This window comes from Mus pahari, chromosome 13, assembly GCF_900095145.1.
Source record: "Mus pahari chromosome 13, PAHARI_EIJ_v1.1, whole genome shotgun sequence".
NCBI classification, from domain to species: Eukaryota; Metazoa; Chordata; class Mammalia; order Rodentia; family Muridae; genus Mus; species Mus pahari.
This window is the reverse complement of record NC_034602.1, coordinates 29,338,551-29,359,791: the sequence shown is the minus strand read 5'-3', so window position 1 is coordinate 29,359,791 and position 21,241 is coordinate 29,338,551. Positions and strand designations below refer to the sequence as shown.

The 21,241-nt window shown below is 48.9% G+C and overlaps 1 protein-coding gene across 2 annotated transcripts in view; it reads right to left on the bottom strand.

Annotated features, from left to right (window-relative positions):
* The window catches only part of Afap1 (actin filament associated protein 1), a 106,325-nt gene that overhangs the window by 60,411 nt on the left and 24,673 nt on the right, over positions 1-21,241 (bottom strand). For both annotated transcript variants that reach the window (XM_021210879.1, XM_021210878.2), the window contains exons 2-3: positions 4,193-4,321; positions 3,747-3,841 (exon numbers count right to left, since the gene is read on the bottom strand). In XM_021210879.1, the coding sequence (XP_021066538.1) occupies positions 3,747-3,841; positions 4,193-4,319 (222 nt within the window). In that variant the 5' untranslated portion in view covers positions 4,320-4,321. The remainder of the gene's footprint in view (positions 1-3,746; positions 3,842-4,192; positions 4,322-21,241) is intronic.

Here is a 21,241-nt window from a genome sequence, read left to right as displayed (position 1 = left end):
AGGAGGAGGAGGAGGAGGAGGAGGAGGAGAAGGAGAAGGAGAAGAAGAAGCTGGGTATGGTGGTGCATGACTTTAATTCCAGCACTGGGGAGGCAGAGGCAGGCGGATTTCTGTGAGCTTGAGGCCAGCCAGGTCTATATTGTGAGCCTGTCTGAGAAGGAAGGAAGGGAGGGAGGGAGGACACATAAGCCATTTTCAAATGCTTTAATTTTAATTTACTTGAAAAATGACAAGAGATAGTAACTTCAGAAAGCTGGGGTATTGGGACAACCAAAAGGAATAAACAGATAATTCATATTTAAATGATCTTAAGCAGTAATGAGCTCCATTTCTGTTGCTGTGGCTACAATACCCTGATAAAATAGCAACCTAGAGAAGAAAGGGTTTCCATCTGGCTCAACTCCAGATCCCAGCCCATCACTGGGGAGTTGAGACCCCTGCCTGCTCCTTCTTCAGCCCCATCATGATCAACACACACAGATTCTTAGTCAAAATATCACTCACTCCACTGGCCCCTGAACCAATTCCTGATCAAGCCCTTGCTTGTCTCTGAAACACAGCTGGAATCTCTACTGTCCTAATTCTCCCACCATCTAAGCCCTGGCAGGAATGGCCCAGTAAGCTTGGAGCATCCAATGGCTTTCTAGCAGAAAATTCCAAAGCCTTCCAGATTCTTCCCGAAAAGCAACATGGTCATTTTTATCACAGCAACAAGTATTTATAGCAACAGACAGAAGGCAGTATTTGATGCTATAAGCCACAAAAAGACAAAAACCAGAGTACAGAGTCAGTTTGCAAACATGGAAAATAACTGTAGCTGGTGTAAGTCACAGACGCTGTGCTGTGATTTTTGTTCTTTTTTTCCCATCAGTGAGCAGGACACATAGGCCAGAGAAACCCTTCCCCCACTAAATGGGCCGCTGTGTTTATCACCATGACCGAAAGCAAACCAGGACTGATGCCATGATTTTTCATGACAAGCTCACAGTTCCCACCCGTCAGCCTGCCCAGCTCTGCCACCTCCTCTGGGCATGACCCACCCAAATCCTAGGATTTGGATCTACCACTCACGTGGTTCCGGGTACATCTGGCTCACTCTTGGGTTTGTGCCTTCATTTGGGGTCCCTCTGCCCAGTGTGGTCTCCTTCCCAGTCCATCCTTACAAGAAGCAAACTCACCATAAAGTCAGCCTTCAAAATCAATGGTGCCCGGCCAAAAGCCATGCCAAAGGCAGCCTGACCTGAATTTACAGACTGACCAGAACACTTGACAAACTCATTCTTCACTAAGAACCCTGAGAAAGGCGGGCAGGATGGAGTACATCTGTGATCCCAGGGCTGGGAGGTCGAGGCAGGAGGAGCCTGGCATATACAATTAATTCCAAGTCAACCCAGACTACATACAGAGAGACTATCTCCCCACTACCCTCAAAAGGCCCTCATAAAAGTGTAGTAGAGTGCCTTGGCCAATGGCTGAACTGCCATATGACCCTCTGCAAAATGACCAGACTGGTGGTCGGGCAATGTTATATGCTCCTAGCCAGCAGGCTCTTTCCTAAGTATTGACCGACTTGTCACTGGGTGAACTAGATAGGAAGGGGACTCTCGTTCTGAAACTGGCATCCAAGGGGCCCCTGGAGGATGTGCATTCCAGGAAAGAGCAGCTGGAGGCTGCAGAAGACGCCATGTCATCCCTACAACCTCCTTCCCCCCCCCCCCCCCCCTCCCCCCCCCCCCCCGTTCTAGGTATCCATTCTTCCCCTTCAATCCTGAGACACTCCCAAGACAGAGCATGTTGACGATGGAATAGAAGGTACCAAATGTTGGTCTGCCACAAAATGCCATGGGTTCAAAACTTGTCTAGAGCAGCCATTTAAACCAGGAAATAATGGACCGTTGATTTCCATCCAGTTCATATTTTGGAAAAACAGTTTACCAGTAGAAAGTACTAATTTTGCTGAATGAAATACTTTTGGAATATGACTTCATGTAGCTAAAAATAGCAAGTGATATAATAATAAATAATAATCAGTTTCTACAGCCAGAAAGGACAAGAAACCAATGATTAAAAATAAGCTCCATGCCTTTAATCCCAGCACTCGGGAGGCAGAGACAGGCGGATTTCTGAGTTCGAGGCCAACCTGATCTACAAAGTGAGTTCCAGGACATCCAGGACTACACAGAGAAACCCTGTCTCAGAAATAAATAAATAAATAAATAAATAAATAAATAAGCTTATGGCCTTGGCAAGATGGTTCCACAGATGAAGACCACGCCCTCAAGGCTGACAACCCGAAGGAGATCCCACGTGGAAGGAGGAAACGGACTCCTACAAGCAGGTCTCTGCCTCCCCACACTCTTCAGGGCCCACGAAGTGCTGGAGCTGGGTCGGAGGACAAGCCCGAGCCTGACTGAGAACCAGCTGTAGGCAGGCCATGCCAGAAAACGATTCCTGCTTTCCCTGTTCATCAATAACCCACAGTAAACCACGTATCCGCAGAACCTTCTTCCAAACATTGGCAGCCACGCTCCTCACATGCTATAGAGCGTGTATGTCAGAAGGTCCTCAACCTTCTAACACTGTGACCCTTAAATACACTTCCTCGTGTTGTGGTGACCCCCAACCATAGGATTATTTTGCTATTTCATAACTGTAATCTGGTACTGCTATGAAGTGTAATATTTTCTGATGGTCTTAGATGACCCCCGTGAAAGGGTCATTTGAGACCCCCTAGGAGTCTTGATCCACAGGCTGAGAACCTCTGTTATAAAGTGTTCAATGGTTTTTAAAAGCCACGCCATGAGGATTACATAAAGTAACAGCTGTCCCTACCCCCCATCTGTGGCTATCACATTCTACAGCCTTCGTTGTCTCTAGTCCATCAAAAGCATTGTGTGGAAAGTTCTATAAATAGCCACCAAGCTTGACATCCCTTTGACTACAACGCACTGTTACAATTACGGCTTTATTAGTGGTACCTCCTTACTGCCACCAACATCTCCCTCTGCGCAATCGCAGACTGAGCCTTTTCAATGTCTGTCCCAACAGAACAAAGTAAAGCCCGAGAAAGGTGCAGCGCTCTGCAAGAGGCACCATGGACAAGGGGGCCACAGCACGTGGAGCAGACAGGGCTGCGGAGACAGATGAGGCATATATCACCCCGCCTCTTCCAGCTCAGACCCCAACCTGACAAAGCAAATGAGGAAAGAGTAGCCAAGGGACGGCTTCCCCCTCACCTGGGTGAACGCCAGTCCTCCTGGTGGAGCAAGCTGCAGGCTATGAAGATACAGGAAGAGCTAAAGGGGGGCAGCAGTGGCATTCAGGGCATCTCCAGTTTGAAAAAGACAGCAAAAAGAGACCCCCGAGCCCATTCGAAGTACATCAATTCAACTGAAACGTACATTTCTGTAATGCGCACATTTTTTTCTCTCTTGAGAGAAAAAAAAAAAAATCCACCCTTGAACACAGCAATGAATGTCTGGGGTCACAAGCGGGTAAAGTCCTCAGACTCCTTGGACAAGATTCTGACCGCTGACTCCCCGTCACCTGTCCTAACAGCTTTCCAAAAACCTGCGTTTCTAGGATTCTACAGAGAAACTCAAGCTCCTTCTGTTCTCAGCAGCTTCGGGACCCTAGGGACACACTCTAGGGAGCACATCGGACAGAGAGAAGCCTCTCACCCCTGGCTTCCATCACAGGCCTGACGGAGGCAGTGCGGGGTGGTGGGTGGGTGTGTGTCAACTCACCAGCCACGGCTGAGGAACCTCGGGCAGAGGCATCTGGGGTGGCGCCGGCAGGTTGCTGGCCTCTGCCTTCTGAGCATGGTCCTTCACTTCAAAGCCTGGAGAGAATTAAGCAAAACCACAGATGTGGGTGGGGAGGAGACCAGGAGTAGCCTTTCCTGAGCCCCCCGGAGAATGGTGCAAATATTTATCCTCTCTGATCCTTTACAGCAATCCCGCGAACGGGTGGTGGGGGCATCACGGTTCTCCGCTTAACTGTGAAAGGTCTCCCTGAGACCAGACCAGACAGCAAGGAGGGAGACGACTGGAAAAAGAATTCACGGAGGGGATAGTGTCAGAGGACGCAGTGGAAGAGAACAAATGAAGTTTAGAAACAGGTGAGGTAAAGAGAATTTGGAAGCCTGGGAATCTGGACCAAGGATGCCCGGCAGGCAGCCCGTGGGACTCACCCTTGGATGACTGCAGTCGCAGCAGGATGTTGGTGAGCACAGCCTTTTTCTCTCTGACAGTTGATGTGAGGTACTCATGGTCCAGGAGCTCCAGAAAGAGGCGGAGTTCAACTATTAACTCTTCCATTGCTGGAAAGAAAGGAGAGAGGAAGAAGGGGACTGACTGTTAGTCAGGCTGAGGGTTTGCAGATGACATAACAGGAATGTGAGCTTCACTTCAGTGGCTCATGGCCAGTCCGATCACAGGACGACATATCATACATTTCAACACAAGAAGCAAGAATGCTAAGCCAGGCCCACGGCAGACTCATGATCTTCCTGACACATGCATGGCTCCTTCATCCTTACTTCGAGGCAGCAAAGCTCAACTGGAGAAGAGTTAGAGCCAAAGCCAACAGATGGAGTGGCCTCAAAGTAGATAGCGTTCCATGTCAGTGGGTGACACTGAATCTCAGTGTCCACAAAGGGATCAGAGATTAAAACATCGTTTTTCAAATAACCACCAGCACACAGATTCCAGAGCTCATCCCCAACCTGCTCTTTTGAGCTGCACCCACCACCAGGATGACCATACACACCCTAGTAAGGATATGAGGTGTCAGGACAGCCAAGGTTCCAGTTCAGGTGGTGACCTCCCTCATGTCTTTCCCGCTCAAATGATGGCAGACACTGGCAGTTTGTGCGAGTCTGGAATGCAGGGTTGTATCAACAATTCTAACTGACGGTGTGAGCTGCAGGGCAGTCTAAACCCTTTGCAGTGTTGGCAGGTCCACAGTAGTTTCACAACAGTGAGGCCCTATCTTCCCGCCACTGCGATGATGGGGCAAATAAACACAAGGGCAAAACGGCATGCATGAACACACCAAGCCTTGGCACCCAGGCTCAAGCACTGGCACAAAGCTTCAAGTACTGGCACCTAGCCTCAAGCACTGGCACAAAGCTTCAAGTAGTAGCACCTAGCCTCAAGCACTGGCACCAAGCTTCGAACCCTGACACTAGCTTTAAGCACTGTCACCTAGCCTTATTAAAGGTATGGTGTTCTCCACAGCTGAGAGCCACTCGTCCTCAAGAGTGCCCTTAATACATCCCTGACATTACTCAGGTAGTAAAACTATTGTCCTTATCAAGTCTCAACCCTTAAGACCTTAAGGGCCCTTTCAGAAAAAAGACTGACCCTTTTCCTCTGCTGTAGCTCTGGAAGCCCTCCTGCAGAGAGCAGCATGCTAGTCTGGGGAAGAAGCCACAGAGCCTGGAGCCATCTGTGTCACCTGACTTGAATAAACAAGTACAGCTACAACTATTCGTTCATGCTTTCTTTTTTTCTCAGCCACCAGCTAGAGCATCCTGTGTGCTGGACATGGCATAGAGCTTCACCCCAAAGCTAACTACATTCATCCCTTCTAAGGAAACAGCGCAGGGGGTTTTTTGGTTTTTTTGTTTTGTTTTTTTTTAATGATCTTCTTGAGGTTCCATTAAAGTATTCTGGAGTTGGAGTCAGTCAGTGTGAGCCCAACAGCCCCCAACACTGTGCTTTCTAACAAGGTCAAGAGTGATTCTCAGAAACATCACTTTTGGGTACAGCAAATGTCACCTAGCCACTGTGAACGATCCCCCCGAAATGCCAAAGGCCCTGACATCGTCTCCTGTGTGCCAGAGCCAGACAGTACCAGAAGCAGCAGTGCTGCTTACAGTGCAAAGAAAGTGGTCATCATTTTTCTGCAGAGGCCATTAAAACCCTCTCCTTCCTAGCTACTTTTCTTTTTTAAAGATTTATTTATTTATTATATGTAAGTACACTGTAGCTGTCTTCAGACACTCCAGAAGAGGGCATCAGATCTTGTTACGGATAGTTGTGAGCCACCATGTGGTTGCTGGGATTTGAACTCTGGACCTTCGGAAGAGCAGCCGGGTGCTCTTACCCACTGAGCCATCTCACCAGCCCTCCTTCCTAGCTACTTATCCGAGCCAGGGCACTTGGTCTTTACATAGACAAGATGGAACGTAGACAGGAACATAGCTGTCTTCCTGACGTCAAACATGCCGGCAGAAGTAGCTAGCAATGTCTCTTTCTACTTCCCTTGTTTTGGTAAATAAATTATCTAACACACGTTAATATGTAATGTTGACTGTTGTTTCCTAAGTTAATAAATGTCTTTAGACAGCTAGCTCTGGATCAGTGACATGGCCCAGTGGGCAAAGCCTCATCAGCTGGTGAGAACAGGCTTGTTCTTGGCCTCGGAAAACCTAAAGCCCTATCCATACAGAAAGCACCAGGATATCACCGCAGGAACAACATAGGACATTAACTGACAGCTCTTACAGGAAAGGCAAACTGTGCCCACCCAACCACATCACTGTGGGGGCAGCTGGCTTACTTAGTTCATAGAAAGTATACGTTATGTCTGCGTTATCTATAAGACACCAGGGCATAGGGGCACAGTACTTTATAGGGACAACAGTCAGCTGTCATGATGAAGAGAGACTGGGCTGGAACAGTCAGGGGGCATGGATGAAGCAAGAGTCCCACTGTGACCTGGAGAAGCCACCTGTGCATGGGCAGTGGGAAGGGAGAGCAATTGAGGTCATTCCGGAGCAAACACTGAGAAGGGTCCTCTTAGAACACAGACACTAAACACCTGCACAGCTGCAGGCTTGAGCCTGCCTGGCTCACCAGGAGAGGCAATTGCTCTGGAAAGAGGGGGGAATGGGAATGTCCCCGCTTGCTGGGGCCACCCTGCTGCCGTCTTGAGGCAGGCACTGCCTCACCTTCTAGATGTGGTAACAGAGGTCCTGGGCAAAGCCACTGACAGAAATCAAAGCCTTACCAGGTGTCATGGTTTGTATATTCTTGGACCAGGGAGTGGCACCATTTGGAGGAGTGGCCTTGTTGGAATAGGTGTGACCTAGTTGGAATAGGTGTGTCACTGTGGGTGTGGGTATAAGATCCTCACCCTAGTTGCCTGGAAGTCAGTCTTCCACTAGCAGCCTTTGGATGAAGACATAGAACTCTCAGCTCTGCCTGTGCCATCCATGCCTGCCTAGATACTGCCATGTTCCCACCTTGATGATAATGGACTGAACCTCTGACCCTGTAAGCCAGCCCCAATTAAATGTTGTTTTATATAAGACTTGCCTTGGTCATGGTGTCTGTACACAGCAGTAAAACCCTAACTAAGACACCAGGAGTCACAGCAGGCAGGCCGGGGAGGAACCCTTCCAACTCTCCTCTCATACTTGACACTGCATTCTGTCCTCTGGGTAAGAAGCATCAACTCCTCTGAGACAGCATTCAAAGAGCCCCATCACCACAGCACAGAGGGGCTGGAGGAGTGCCACAGTCTAATCCTTCAAGGCTAAGCTTCCAGCTGAGCTCTGCTCCTGCTTGCTTTCTGCTGTTGTGATAAACACCATGACCATAAGCAACTAGGGGAGGAAAGGGTTTACTTCATCTTCTGCCTCCCAGTCCATCACCAAGGGAAGCCAAGGCAAGACCTGAAGACCAAGGTGGAACCCTGCTTGCCTACTCGCTCTCTTTGGCTTACCCAGCTACCTTTCTTAAGGTTCACCAGCCTAGGAATGGCACCTCCCACAGTGGGCTTGCTGTCCCCCCTCAATTAGCAATTAAGGAAAAGCCCTATAGACATGGTCAAGGGCCAATCTGATCTGGACAACTAATTCTTCAGTTGAGGATGTTTCCCTTCCAGGACTAAAATTAGCGTGGCTCAAGGCCGCAGTTCACTCTCCCTGCTGGACCCTGGTCCGAGGACTGCACATACACTAACCAGTGGCCTCCTAACACATGAACATTTTTCCATGCTCTTTTCTCATTGGTCCCTCGTGATCTTATCATCTCCAAAACAAGTGACAGAAATGAGATTATGAACAGTAGGTGCCTGGCCTGTGGCAGCCGGCTGTGGAGGAAATCTTTGTACAGGGGATCCCTCCTCTGTCAGCCCTGGCATCCAGTACCCCAAGCTGGATGAAATGCCAATCTCGGAACACAGACTGGGGCCAAGGACGCAAGAATTGCTAATAACCTCCCCACAAAACATTCTCCCGAGTACCCTCATTCCATCCCACTTGACTCTGTACCAAGAGGAAGTCTGTCTCTACCCCCAGGTAGGAGCCAATCTGCAGTCAGGAACCACAGTGAGCATCCCTGCAGGAATGTCTAGCACGATGCCAACAGGCACCTGCTCTGGGGGGCAAAACAATTCACTGGTTTCCTTAACAGGCAGGATCCTTGAGATGGTCTTAAAAAGAAAACTCCAGAGATTTAAAAAAAAAAAAAAAAAATGCTGTCCCTGAATAGCAATTGAGTCTTCTGTGACATCTTTAGAAGTGAAGAAAAACGAGGCAGAAGACCAGTCCCCCTTGGGCAGCTACCACCCCTGACAGGGCCTCGTTTGCTGGAGCTCATTCTTGGGCGAATACTGAAGGGACCCGGCACTCCAGCTGTAAGGAAGTGAAGCAGCCACCACCGGAGTGCGGCCATGCATATTTTCCCTTCTAGGGTTACAGTTCAGGCTCCTCCAGCGGATTCTTCCAAACATCTCCCCTGGCCTCGGCAGATAATCCAAGGAGGCAGCTTCAAGGTTGGCCTCTGAGTTCCCAGAAGTAGCAGCCACAGTTTGAGGCTGCTGGATCTTTAAGTTTCCCTCGGCAGGGCAGCATCTGATGGTCTTAACAACCAAGACGGCCATCATCTGGGAGGCTGGGTGACTGGAGACATGATTATTTAAACTGTGATGTCTGAATCTGAAGTCAGCTGCCCAGCTGGCAGCTGCGAAGACCCAGAGGCTGTACATTAAGATCCTCAGCCCAGACACTGGTGGGAGCTTAACCTGAATCTCTTCTCAGCAGGCTCCTGTGTCAGGAGAACCAGTGGCAATTTGCTGGGCTACAGGAAGATGCTGCAAGAATCTTGGGAATATCCATCTGTGCCAGGAAGAAAGTCTTTAAGAGCATGGGAGTGGTTCTGAGCATCCTTGTGGGCTGAGTTAGAGGCAGGTTAGGAGGAGTTCCTGAGGACGGGTGTGAGAACCCCCATCCTTCCCAGAACCTATGATGATGATCATTCAAGGAAGCCCCAAGTGAGGACGCCCTTCCAAGCTAAGGCAGGCAGGATCTGGGTGTGGTTTTTGCTGTCAGAGCGCAAGTCATCGGCAGCATCACAGGGCAGGAGTTCCAGGTTCACGTGAAGAGCCCGCTGAAAGGAAACTCATAGGTCTCTTAGAAAGTAGAATTCAGGCATGACATGGGAAGCATGGTATCCCGCCCCCACCTACATCAATCCAGTTTAATTCACCTCGATTTAGTTAACTAGTTGTCCAGCACTATGTTCAAAAGAATGTATTCAAAATTCAAAGATGAGTAATATCCAATCCTGGACATCTTTGTTCCCATATTCCAGAGCCATGCGCACCAAGATCAGATGTGGCAAAGGGTTTTGTTTTTTTTTTTTTTTTTTGGTTTTGGTTTGGTTTTGGTGTTTTTGGTTGTTGTTGTTGTTGTTGTTGTTGTTTAAAGAAAAGGTGGTCTTGATTTCTCTCCATTTTGCAAAGATAATTCCAGAATGAGCACCGAGGCAGAGCCAGGATGGTGAAAGCCAGATGAAGGGAAGAGATGATTATTAACAGTAACCTACAAGCAGAGGGAGGCGCTATGCTTCATTTTTCTTTTTCCACTTTCCTGTGTGTGGATGTTTGCATGTATGTGAGCACATATGTACGGCACACACGTGTGGGGTATGTGCATGTGTGAGTTTATGTGCATGAGGAGGTTGATGGTCAGTCTCATCCTTGATTGATCTCCACCTTATTCATTGTGCCAGGGTCTGTTAATCAAACCCAGACCTCACCTATATAGCTAATCTCACTAGCAATTTAGTCCGGGAACCTGTTCTCCACCTTCCCAGGCTGGAATTAAAGGTGGCTGCCACATCTACCTGGCCTTTTCATCAATTAGATCTGGGGATCCTAACTCAGGGCCTCACATCTGTGGGGCAAGTGCTTTCATCCCTGAAGCATCTCCACAGTCCTGGGAAGAACACGTTTACCCTTCATTCATTGAAGGAAAATGTGAACATTACATAACTAGAAACTCATTGTGGAAATATCTGGGTATACACACACACACACACACACACACACACACACACACACCAGAATCTTGATAACTATGAAAAAGCTGGTGGGCCAGAGTATGGATCAGTGCCAAAAGGCTTGTCTCAAATGCTCCAGGCTCTGGGATCAACAGCCAGCACCACAAAAAAAAACCAATGCAAACGTCATCTAGCCAACAGACCTATGTCAGCTTTCCAAGATCACCTTTGCTGTGATAACTTAAGGCAAGTGAATCACTTTTGAAAAAAGCCATCCCCATGGTGTTGTAAACTCTTCAGATGAAAAGCAAACCAACGGAAACAGAAAGCAGACAGCAGTCACCTGAAGGCACCACTGCTGAGGGCGCCAAGCAAGCTATCTACTTCAAGGGGCATGGCGCCCAGTTCCATACTTACGGGGATAGCAGCCTGCACATACCTTGGCAACTCCCCAGTTTCCCTGGCTTTTTCAGATACAGAGTGAGCGGCTTGTTTCATCTCTGGCTAACAGTGTTATAGCTGGATTCATTGTTACACTGTTTGTTTCCATGCGAATAAAAAAGTTATTAACTTCAGGAAAACTGTGCTTCGATGAATAAACTTTGAATTTCCAAAATCTAAGTTTCAATCTTAAGAATCGAGTTGCTTACCATAAAGGTCTTACTTTATGGGTCACCTAAATGCACCAAGAACTTCACATCCAATCCCCCAGCTCAGCCACGCATCCCTGGCAGCCTCAGTCCTACACCTAAGTGAGGTCAGGTCCCATCTGACCTGGCCTGGTCACAAACCAGAGGGTCCTGAGCCCCGTCTTTCCAAGGTAGACAAAGAAAGAACATAACGTAACAGTCGGACAGTGGGTCTGGGCAAGATGGGGAGAGCATCAGTGACAACCTCCTAGAGGCAACAGGCAGTGTGGACCACAGCATGTCAGGGAATGCAGACACCCTCTAGTGAGCCCTGTCAATCACCACAAAGCCTCCACAAACTCTCTCGTCTGAGCACGTAAAATATAAACTTAGCAAAGACTAATGAGGGAAGCATGAAACACCTAGGAGAAGATGTAATTGAAGCCTCAGACTTCCACGAAAAAAACCAAAAGCACTGATATATGCTTAAAAAACAGAACTCTTCAAAGAAATTAGTTTTTTAAATGAGAGTACATAGAAAGGCTGTGCCTGACAAAGTGTTTCTGCCAGCAGCAACCCAGCAAGAGCACACAGAGGCAAGCAACCGGGCAATGAACGGGCCAAGGAGCTATGACAGTTGACCATGAAGAATCATAAAATGTCACCAAATGAAGAGGAAGACTCTGCAGTCACTCATGCAGATGCACAAACCAAACCACCATGGCATTCACCAGCTGACTAAAGTTTAAACAACAGAAACACATTTCCTCAGTGGGAGGGGAGGTGGGACCTTATCCCACCCCTAATCCTCAGAGGACAGTGTGACAGCATCCTAAAGTTAAAGATGCCCCCACCATGTGCCCAAAAACCCATGCCCACAGATTTACATAGGACACACTACTGTATGCAGCCACACAAAACTGCCAAAGCCCGAGCTCAAACTAGAGGACCATTAACAATGCCTGGGAGGGCTATACAGAGAAACCCTGTCTCAAAAGCCCCCCCACCCCCCCAAAAAAAAACAATGCCTGGGGTAAATATATTACATTGTGTTCAGTTCAGAGTAATCCCCAGCAGTAAAAAGAAATAAAGTATGCACACATAAACCCAGGCAAATCTCTTAAAAGAGCTAAATAAAGGGAACGCCCATCTATAAAGCAGATGAAATCCCAGAGCCAATCAGAGCTAGCCCAAATCAGGATGTGAGAGTCTGGGCCCCTCCCTCCTGGGCTAAGGAGGAGCTCTAAACTCAGAGACTGGGGCTCTGTGCGCCACAGTAGCAGCGATCTGGAGAAACGCAACAGGTTAAGGTGAACGGGTTAAGTAGGAAACACTATTTTATCTGGTAATATGAGATCTGCATAAATAAACGTTTGAGAAAAGACTACTGGTTGGCAGCAAATAAACGAATCAGGAGCGGGGTAGGGCGCCTGCTTGGCTTCCCACAGGAGGAAGGCAGGCTCTACCTCTCTGCATCAGGGAAGGAAGGGCCCCTACCCACCACCACCACTCAGGGCATGCCACTCGCCACTGGAGACATGGGGTTCTTCCAAGCAGAGGGAGTGAGAAAGCATACATGCAAACACAAAGGAAAGCAAGGAGCCAAAGAAAACCATCATGAGTGGACTTTCTCATCGTGGTGGTGAGAAAAAGTGAAGTTTAGAGAGACCAGCAGCTCACGCAGATTGAGAGAACAGGAGTCATCAAGCCAAACCAGTTCTGTCTTCATCCAAAGATCCTGATGAAATACAGCTAGCTGGCCAGGTCAGGGTAGAGGTCAGGAATGCACCAAGCACTGGCCCACAGGGTGCACATTCGGAGGGAGGAGTAACTGCCTTGCCTTGGGCACAGTGTAAGCTACATAGGTCAGGTGTTAGAGTATTACTTCCTTTGTGATCCTTTCAAAAGTGGATGACTAGCTTCCTTCGCAGTGACAGGGCCTCCAAGTCTCAGGAACAACCAGGAGGTGTGTCCAGTACACCATGCTATGGTCGCAACCATACAGACACAGACACTAATGCCCAGGGACAAAAGCATGTTCAACGGCACAAGGCTCAACAATGGCATAAAGAACTACTCACACTCTATCCTCCTGTAAGGACGTGGCAGATGGGCACAGTGGCCCTGGCACCACCTCCAAACATAGGAACAATGACAGCAAAAGCCACAAGGGAGAAATAAATGAACAATCATGCATCCTGCCAGCCTGTACCACAGCGCCTGTGTCCTGCCAGCCTGCGCCACACAGCCCCTGTGCTAAACCCACACTACTGCCGGTGCCACCTAACTACAGAGACAGCAGGCTCCACACAGGAGGAACCCTGGCTGGCAACTTCCACAGACCCTCTGCCATCTCCAAGGGGGACATCCAGACAGCTAGCTGGCTAACCTGATCCTATGACTCTTCCCTACTTTATTAAATAAAAAGCCTGCCCCCAATTAAGTTCTTAAAACTGTAACTTTGTTGAAATGACTCCGTGAGTAAAGGCATCTGTCACCAAGCCGAATGACCTAGGTTCCATCCCCCAGGACCCAAACATAGAGGGAGAAAACTAACACCTGCAAGTTACCACATCAGAGGTAGCATAACACATGGATGTCCCTAACATCTCTGATGAGTCCACACTTCTTTGCACCGCCTCCCGCTGTTCCATAATAGTCCAAGACATGTTCATACAGGACAGCTCACACTCTGCATCCCTGTAGGGACAGGGCAGGTGGGCACGATTGACCCTGGCATCCACTTTCTATGAGGAACCTACCATCCGACTCTGCAGCCTCAGTCACATTTCCACTGTAGGGAAGTCAAGGCTAAGGCATGGGCAGCGTGGCCCCTAAGAAGGCAAGAGCTGCCTGCCGCAGGAGAGAAGGAGCCATCAGAGAGGGGCCACCTCCGTTTCCATGCCACACCCACCCAGTGGAAAATCCCACCAGCCCCGAGACCACTGGGTAATTTGTAAACCAAGAAAAGAGCCTCCACAACCTCCAAGCTTCCCTGTGTCTGCCTCCCTGTGCTCAGGGAAATAAAACTCCGAAAGGGAAGTCCTGAAAGCCAGGGCAAAGCACACTATTCTGACACCGTGGAAGCACTGGGAAGATTAGCACAGACTCCAAAGCAATACAGGGGGCACTGGGAAGCCTGGCCAGCCGTGAGAACAGCAGCTTTCTCAAAGAGCCTGCAGCAGGCCTCTACAGGAAGTCAGTCCCTCGTAAATCGCAGAGCCTTCTCCTCACTGGTCCCTGCAATCCTGCTGTCCACAGAGCGTGCCACTGGGCTTCTGTATCCCGGGCTCCTCTCATCCGGTCATCCGCAGACACTGAGGCCAGGGACTGTGTCATCAAGTCTCTTCTGTCAGCTAGAAGAGATAGCCTCAGGGCTCCCAACAGCAGGCCCGAGACAGCCTTAAAACTCCAAGGAGGAAGGGCCAAGGCTCTCCGGGGACCGGAGGCTGCAAGGCTGGCATCTGTCTCTCCTCCTGGATCCCCTGGCAGATGGTTTTCTTCCCTCCCCCTACCCAACCCCCCCCCCCCCAGCATGTGGGAACAGGAGGCAAGGCGGTGGGCACCTCAAGCTGAGTAACATATGCCAGGGTGTTAATGGAAGCAAATTAGAGGCAAGGCTTGTCTCACAGGCTGCGCTTCAGGGACTGGAGCTGCCACACTCCGCAGGATGGGCAAGAGCCAGGTTCCTCAGGGACGTGAGTCTCGGGGTCCTGAAAGTTCTGCTTACAACAGTTTGGTAGCCTTGAGTGCGCTCTGTAAATCCAGGATGGCCAGAGGTTTGACTATGAATGTTATATGTCCTATGTGGAGCACCTGGCACAGTCTTTGACACAGATAAAGCCCTCAACAAATCCTGGCCACTGCCACTTTCATTATCAGTATAATCTACTACACAAAAGAAGTTTATCAAGGGTTCTTCTCTGCTCCAAAGAATGGTTGGAAAACTTACAGACAGATAACACAGAGTTCTCCCCACTCCGTGGCTGGACGGCAGTCAGTGCTCATCAAGCCACCGCTGGTGCTGCCTCCCCGGAACCCACAAGAATCTCCCGTGTGCTTTTCAAGGGAGCTGTTCCTCCAAGCGAGTGCCTCTTTTGTTAACAGTAATGAATTGTGTTGAGAGGGACCCACTTCATAGGTGAGAAAATAGCTGTCGTGTGTGTGTGTGTGTGTGTGTGTGTGTGTGTGTGATATAAATACATATGCAAATACATACACACACTGTCCAGTCCCATCTAGACAACAGTCCTTCCCAGATGTTTGACTCAGTTTAGACCCCACCCCCACCCCGCTCCAGATCCCAACTTCTATTTCCAAGAGCCTTCTGTGGCGAACTCATAACCTCTGTGGAATGCTGGTGGCATTGACGAATCCCAGGTGCAGGTCAAGCTGGGCAGCCTCAGGCTAAAGGATTACAGAAGTAAGCCCTCCACGGGATTAGGAACTATAGGGAAAACAGGGCTTTCGAGTGAGATGCCTCCGGATTACTCAGAGCAGGATGTGGACAGTGACAAAGCAGAGCTCAGGGCAGCCCTGGCTTCTATCGCCACCATTATCCAACCCAGAAACAAATGTCCCTAGGCTCTCCTTCGAGATGCAGTCACCTCTCCTGGCTTCTCACCACTGCTTAAATTAGCCCGCCATACCTGCCCCCTCAGGTCACTCTTACAAAAGTCTCTCCTCCCACCTCTGCACTCTGGCTTCACACTCACGTGCCTAAGAAAATGCACACAAAGAGAAAGGGCCATGTTTGGGGGACCCAGAATGAAGGACAAACAGACTCCTTTGAGACCTTTCCAAAGGTTTGAATTATTTCAGAATAAACAAAGAGGGGGATCCACCAGTGCCCTTCAGGTTCTCCCCATTAAGTATGTGATATGTGTATGTACGTGTACATGTACATGTACGTATACGTATACATATACAAAATGCTAAGAAGCCTTTATCTGCTCTAGTTTGGGTAAGGTTCAAGGGTGGCCCCAGGGGTTCTTGTGTTGTGAGCTCTGTCTTCTGCATGGCTGAGAAAAGAGTATGTGATAGTACCTTTATGAAGCAGAGCCCAGTGGAAGATATTTCTGGCCCCTCCCTGATCTTTCCCTGGCTTCCTGTCCTGTCCAAGTTATCCTCTATGTTCTCATGATGCCATTTGCTGGGAATTCAAGGTCACCTGGTCACCAACCTTCAGCCACACTACTGTGAGCTAAGAGAACTCTCCATAAGGGATCCAGGATTGACAGTGTTGGCAATATAAAGACAGGGACACACATGCATACACACACACACACACACACACACACACACACACACATACACACACACACACACACACACAACACACACACACACAACACACGTGCACACACACCACATTTTAAGGATATATCCCCCTTAGTTATCCCCCCCCCCCCGCTCAGTTTATCCTTTCCATAGTCTCAATTTCATGTCAATAAAATACACATAAATGGAGACTTTTAAAGAAACATTCAGAGTACTTTGATGCTGGGATAGAGGGTGGAGTGTGCTGAGAATACTTGACCATCCCTGACGGAGGAGGCATGAGGCAAGCTTTACACCTGGAAGACTTCCCCACTCTTGCCCACCCAGGATTTCCACAGTGCGGATATGTGCCTTCCCTGGATCTGCAGACCTCTGAGGGTCAATCCATGAAGGCCATACTAAACACGGGCTCCCGTGTACTGCCTGACAACTACTGTCTGAGTGGGGAACAACCTTCATCTGTCAACAATCCCTCACAGAAAATGCACTACGGCAACCTGGAATGTTCCTGTTGGAAACAGGATGGGACCAGAAATTGTCTTTCTCCGAGACGGGCAGATATCACAAAGGCCTTCATCCCAGAGCCCAAGACCTCATCTTTATCAATGGCCTGAGAACTCATGAGTCTCTGCTCCTTCTGAACCCCCAGAGAAGTGTGTGGTAGCTTCTGCTCATCTGTCTGGAAACCCACGGGATCTAAAAGCAGACAGCAGAAGGTAGGCTAAGGAGCGGGTAACTGGGCCTAGCAACCTGAGTACCAGGAAGGAGTGAGTAGTGAGGGGTGGGTGAAGCAAGAAGGTCAACAGGTTTCAGCCTACCTAAGACGCCAGCTGATTGGTAGTGGCCATAGGTGAGGCTGGAATCTCAAAGGAAAGCAAACGGCGGGCGTAGGCTTGGGAGAGCCAAGCTCCAGAACTCATCATTAACCTCCATGATTAATAATGAAGATGGCAAAAAAGCCAGATGTGTTTCCATCCTCAGTGGTTGGAATGATCTTCACACTCACATGCCTCCCTTCCACCAGACAACAGCCACAGCCCCACACGTCTATTCTGCTGCAAGCTTAGCTGTGTCTACTGAAGTGGCACTGAGGAAATCCTGCAAGAATAACATTCTCAGTGACTCCAATTATCACCAAACCCTGAAAACCTGAATGTGTCCAGAATGAACCTGCCCAGTCCACCACAGAAAATCGTTTATGGTCTTCTCCTGTCTAAAATGTCCATTCTTTTTCAGGCCCCCAAACTGAATGTCAAAATGGCCAAGAATACCAAGGAAAGACATGTGCAGGTGGGAGGAAAGGGACCAGGCTGCAGAGGGAGCAGTAAGGGCTGCAGTGTAGAGGCAGTCTCCACATGAGGAAGACAGCTGTCACCAACTGCCACTGGCTCCTTGACTTGACCCCATCCATGCCAGCCTAACCAGCACTAAGTGTGCACCTCACACAAGCACGCATGCCTCACACAGATGCCTTCAGCAACAAGTCCTTCAACCAACAGGGCCCAGAGCCCAACCCCTAAGAACACTGAAAACCCCTGGAAAGCCAGGAGCTGTGGGCTCCATCCCAGCTGATGGTGCAAGGATCCACTGAAGCCCAGGAGTGGACGGCAGGGGCGCAGGGCACAGCAGCCAGGAGAAGCGTGGGGCCCGGGCAGAGAAAACAACTCTGCCAGGTAGCTTGGCTCAAAAGCTAAAACCAGCAGCAGCGCCCCGAGGAGTCTCAGCTCCCAGCTCTGCTATCATTGGTCAACCACCGCTTTGCCTGGGTGAAGCCTTGAGGCAGTCAGGCTCCAAAGCTGGGAGTCCATCCCAGACCTTAGCAGTGCCCTCCCCCTTGATAGCGAAAGTATTCTCTTTATACCAAGAATAGTTTCTGAGAGGAATGCAGTTTGAGGCCCTCTGCTGAGGAAGCCTGCTGGAAGCCTGACTGACTAGCAAGGATGCATGCAGAGTGTGCCCAACGGGGTGCAAAGTAAAACTTGATAAAGCTAAGAGGCCTCCTGCACCCCAACTTCTCCAAATTCCTGTTGATTCAAAGGGTGGGTGTCATATGCCTGCACTTTCCACCAGAATACTCTGGCTAGGTCATTGCTTGGGGACATTATTTTCAGTTCTCATCTGTACAAGCATAGGCACTGCCTCCCTCTGTCACCCCAGTCCCAGAGCTGGCACTGCCTCCCTCTGTCACCCCAGTCCCAGAGCTGCAGAAAACTCCTTCTGGAGTCACACACCCTGACACCACATGGGTGTGCGGGAAGGACTGAGAAGATGGTGCCAGCCAGGACAGACTCGGGCGTGGCGATGGGCTATGAGAGCCGTCTCACCCCAGGCGGGCAGCATGCCAAACGTGCCCTCTCCACAAGACCCTGGATGGCTAGACTGGATGAGCAAGAATGTTCCTCCAAGTTCTGTCTTTTCCCCAGACACAGCCAAAAAAAAAAAAAAAAAAAAAAAAAAAAAAAAATGAAGGCTGGAACTCTGAAGCCGGAAATGTTCCTGGATCCTAAACTTTCTAACTCTGTGCAGCTCCACTATGGAGTCCTGAATTAGGAATGTTTGACCAGTGACATCCATAAACTTCAAAACCCAAAACAAAACCACTACATTCTGAGGTACTCTGGCCCCAAGCACTTTGGTGAAAAGAGGTTCCACCTTTAAAGACGCAAATTCAGAACTCTCAACATTAAACAGAGACACTAAGGTCCACAGAACTCAGAATCCTGCCAGTACCATCTTTCTCTGGCCTCTCTTGTCCCAGCATCCTGGAGATGCTGCAAGGGAAACTACCTTCTCAACTACCCTCTCGTACTTGGTTGGGGATGGACACATGGCTCATGGGTTAAGAGCACCTTCTGCTCTTGCAGAGGGAACCAAGTTTGGTTCCCAGCATCCCAGACCAGGTGGCTCATAACTACCTATAATTGCAGCTCCAGGGCATCTGCTGTTCCTTCTGGCTTACACACATACACACACACACACACACACACACACACACACACACACATTTTTTAAACTTACAAACTACTCAGTTAATCATAAAGAAGATCTCAACTGATTTATACACTTAAGGAAAGAAAACCCAGGTTTTCTTTAAAAAGAATACAGAGGACCATCTTTGGACAGTTCTACTTCTAAAGTTTGGGGTAGAATAAGTAAAATTTTCATGATTCCAAGATAATCAACAATGCACTTCACTAGCTGTAAAAAGAGCAATCTTTCTGAGCCAGGCATGAAGAGAACCCAGCTGGCTGGGATAGATGATAATCAGGTCTCAGCAAGCTCTTGGTCCCAACTCCCAGGGCGATTCGTGGAAGGAGAAAGCTATCAATGACCCGACACCTGACCAGTCACTCACCAGGCCATCTGTTTCTCCCTCATGCAAATTTAAAATGATTATGCCCGGTCTTGAGATAGAGCAAGGACTGCATCTGTCTAAGGCCACCAGTAACCATTGCCCACACCATGGTAACTAATGGATTCAAGTAGCACTTTAGATGGGAGCCTACTGTACCTCGATTCTAGACCATGAATAAACAGACACTCTAATGCTCTTCACTGATTAATTTTCCTTTTCTATAAAATTCTTTCTATGTTTTATTTCTTGATAAGGTGTACATGAAAAGTGGACTTGGAGGGCTTCAAAAGTACTGCCTTCTTGAGACCCAAGACGTGTGGCCATTTCTAGCCGGCAGGTTTCCTTTCTGCATCTATGGCCCACCACACAATGCACAACTAGGGAAGTGTGGGGGAAGCCAAGAGGCCAAGCAGCTTCAGGGGCTGGGTACATGGCTCAGTGGTAAACAACAAAAGGCCAGAACTGCACCCAGGTGACCTGCAGCAAAACTGGGCCTTGATTGTCGCTCTGTGAGTACAGAGACCTCCACCCATGGCTACAGACTGTGACTTGACTGTACGCTGCGACTTGCACACGTACACCATGTCTCCTGTGACCCACAGCTTCCTCTCGGAAGGTGATATCCCCAGATTTCTACTCTAGGATCACACAGTGCAGCTAAGCACCTGAGGAGAGTCATCTACCCAGAGTGACCTGGGGACTCAACTTACTATAGTCCCTGATCACATGACAGTCAAAAGGGACAAAAGAAAGGACAAGCCTCTTCCAGTCCATTCAGGAAATCATTCAACAAATGGTTATTAAGTATTCTCTGTGCCAGGCAGCGGCTATATAGTAAGAAATCTCTTTTTCAAGTGAAGACAGACCAACCAAAATACAGAATCGGGAATCAGAGCTACAGAGAAATACACAGTAGGGAAGAAAGTCCCTGCCTGTCCAGGATAATGGATGTTAACCAGGGAGGTGGGGCTGGAGAGAGGGCTCTGCAGTTAGCTGCAGGAACTGCTCTTGCAGAGGGTCTGAATTCAGTTCCTAGCACCTATATCCAGTGCATCCTGACTACCTGTAACTCTAGCTGCAAAGGGGAATCTTATGCCTCTGACCTTCACAAGCACCTGCACTCTCATGCACACACACACACACACACACACACAGAGAGAGAGAGAGAGAGAGAGAGAGAGAGAGAGAATCTATAATATTCCTTTTTTAAATAGAAGGACGTTGGAAGATGACTTCCTGAATTCTTTCTGAGGTGACACCATCCATCTTGTCCTCCCCGTAAGTGGACAGAAAGGTTGGGGAGACATCACAGTTACTGTCTTATGACAGCTCAGGTTTCCGGTATCAGACAGACACACTGCTGCCCTGTTAGGACAAGGCTCTGTACACCATCTGGCCGATACCAGAATGTCACTTTTTTAAGAGGAAACTTTAAATGTGAGCGAGTGTGCGTGTTTATTTAAGTGCTTTGTGCTCACACATGAGCAGGCTGCGCTAACAGATTTCTCCGCGTTTGGCTGACGTTGCCAGCTCGCCATAAACAGGCTTCCGCATCTTTTCTTAATTGTTTATAAATAGCACCAACACCCGAAGATGTAAATCAAGGCAAGCTGTGCCTTACACTTGGTTGTGCTGTGTCGGCAATATGTGACAGCTGCCAAATCGAGGAGAGAAGATCCAGG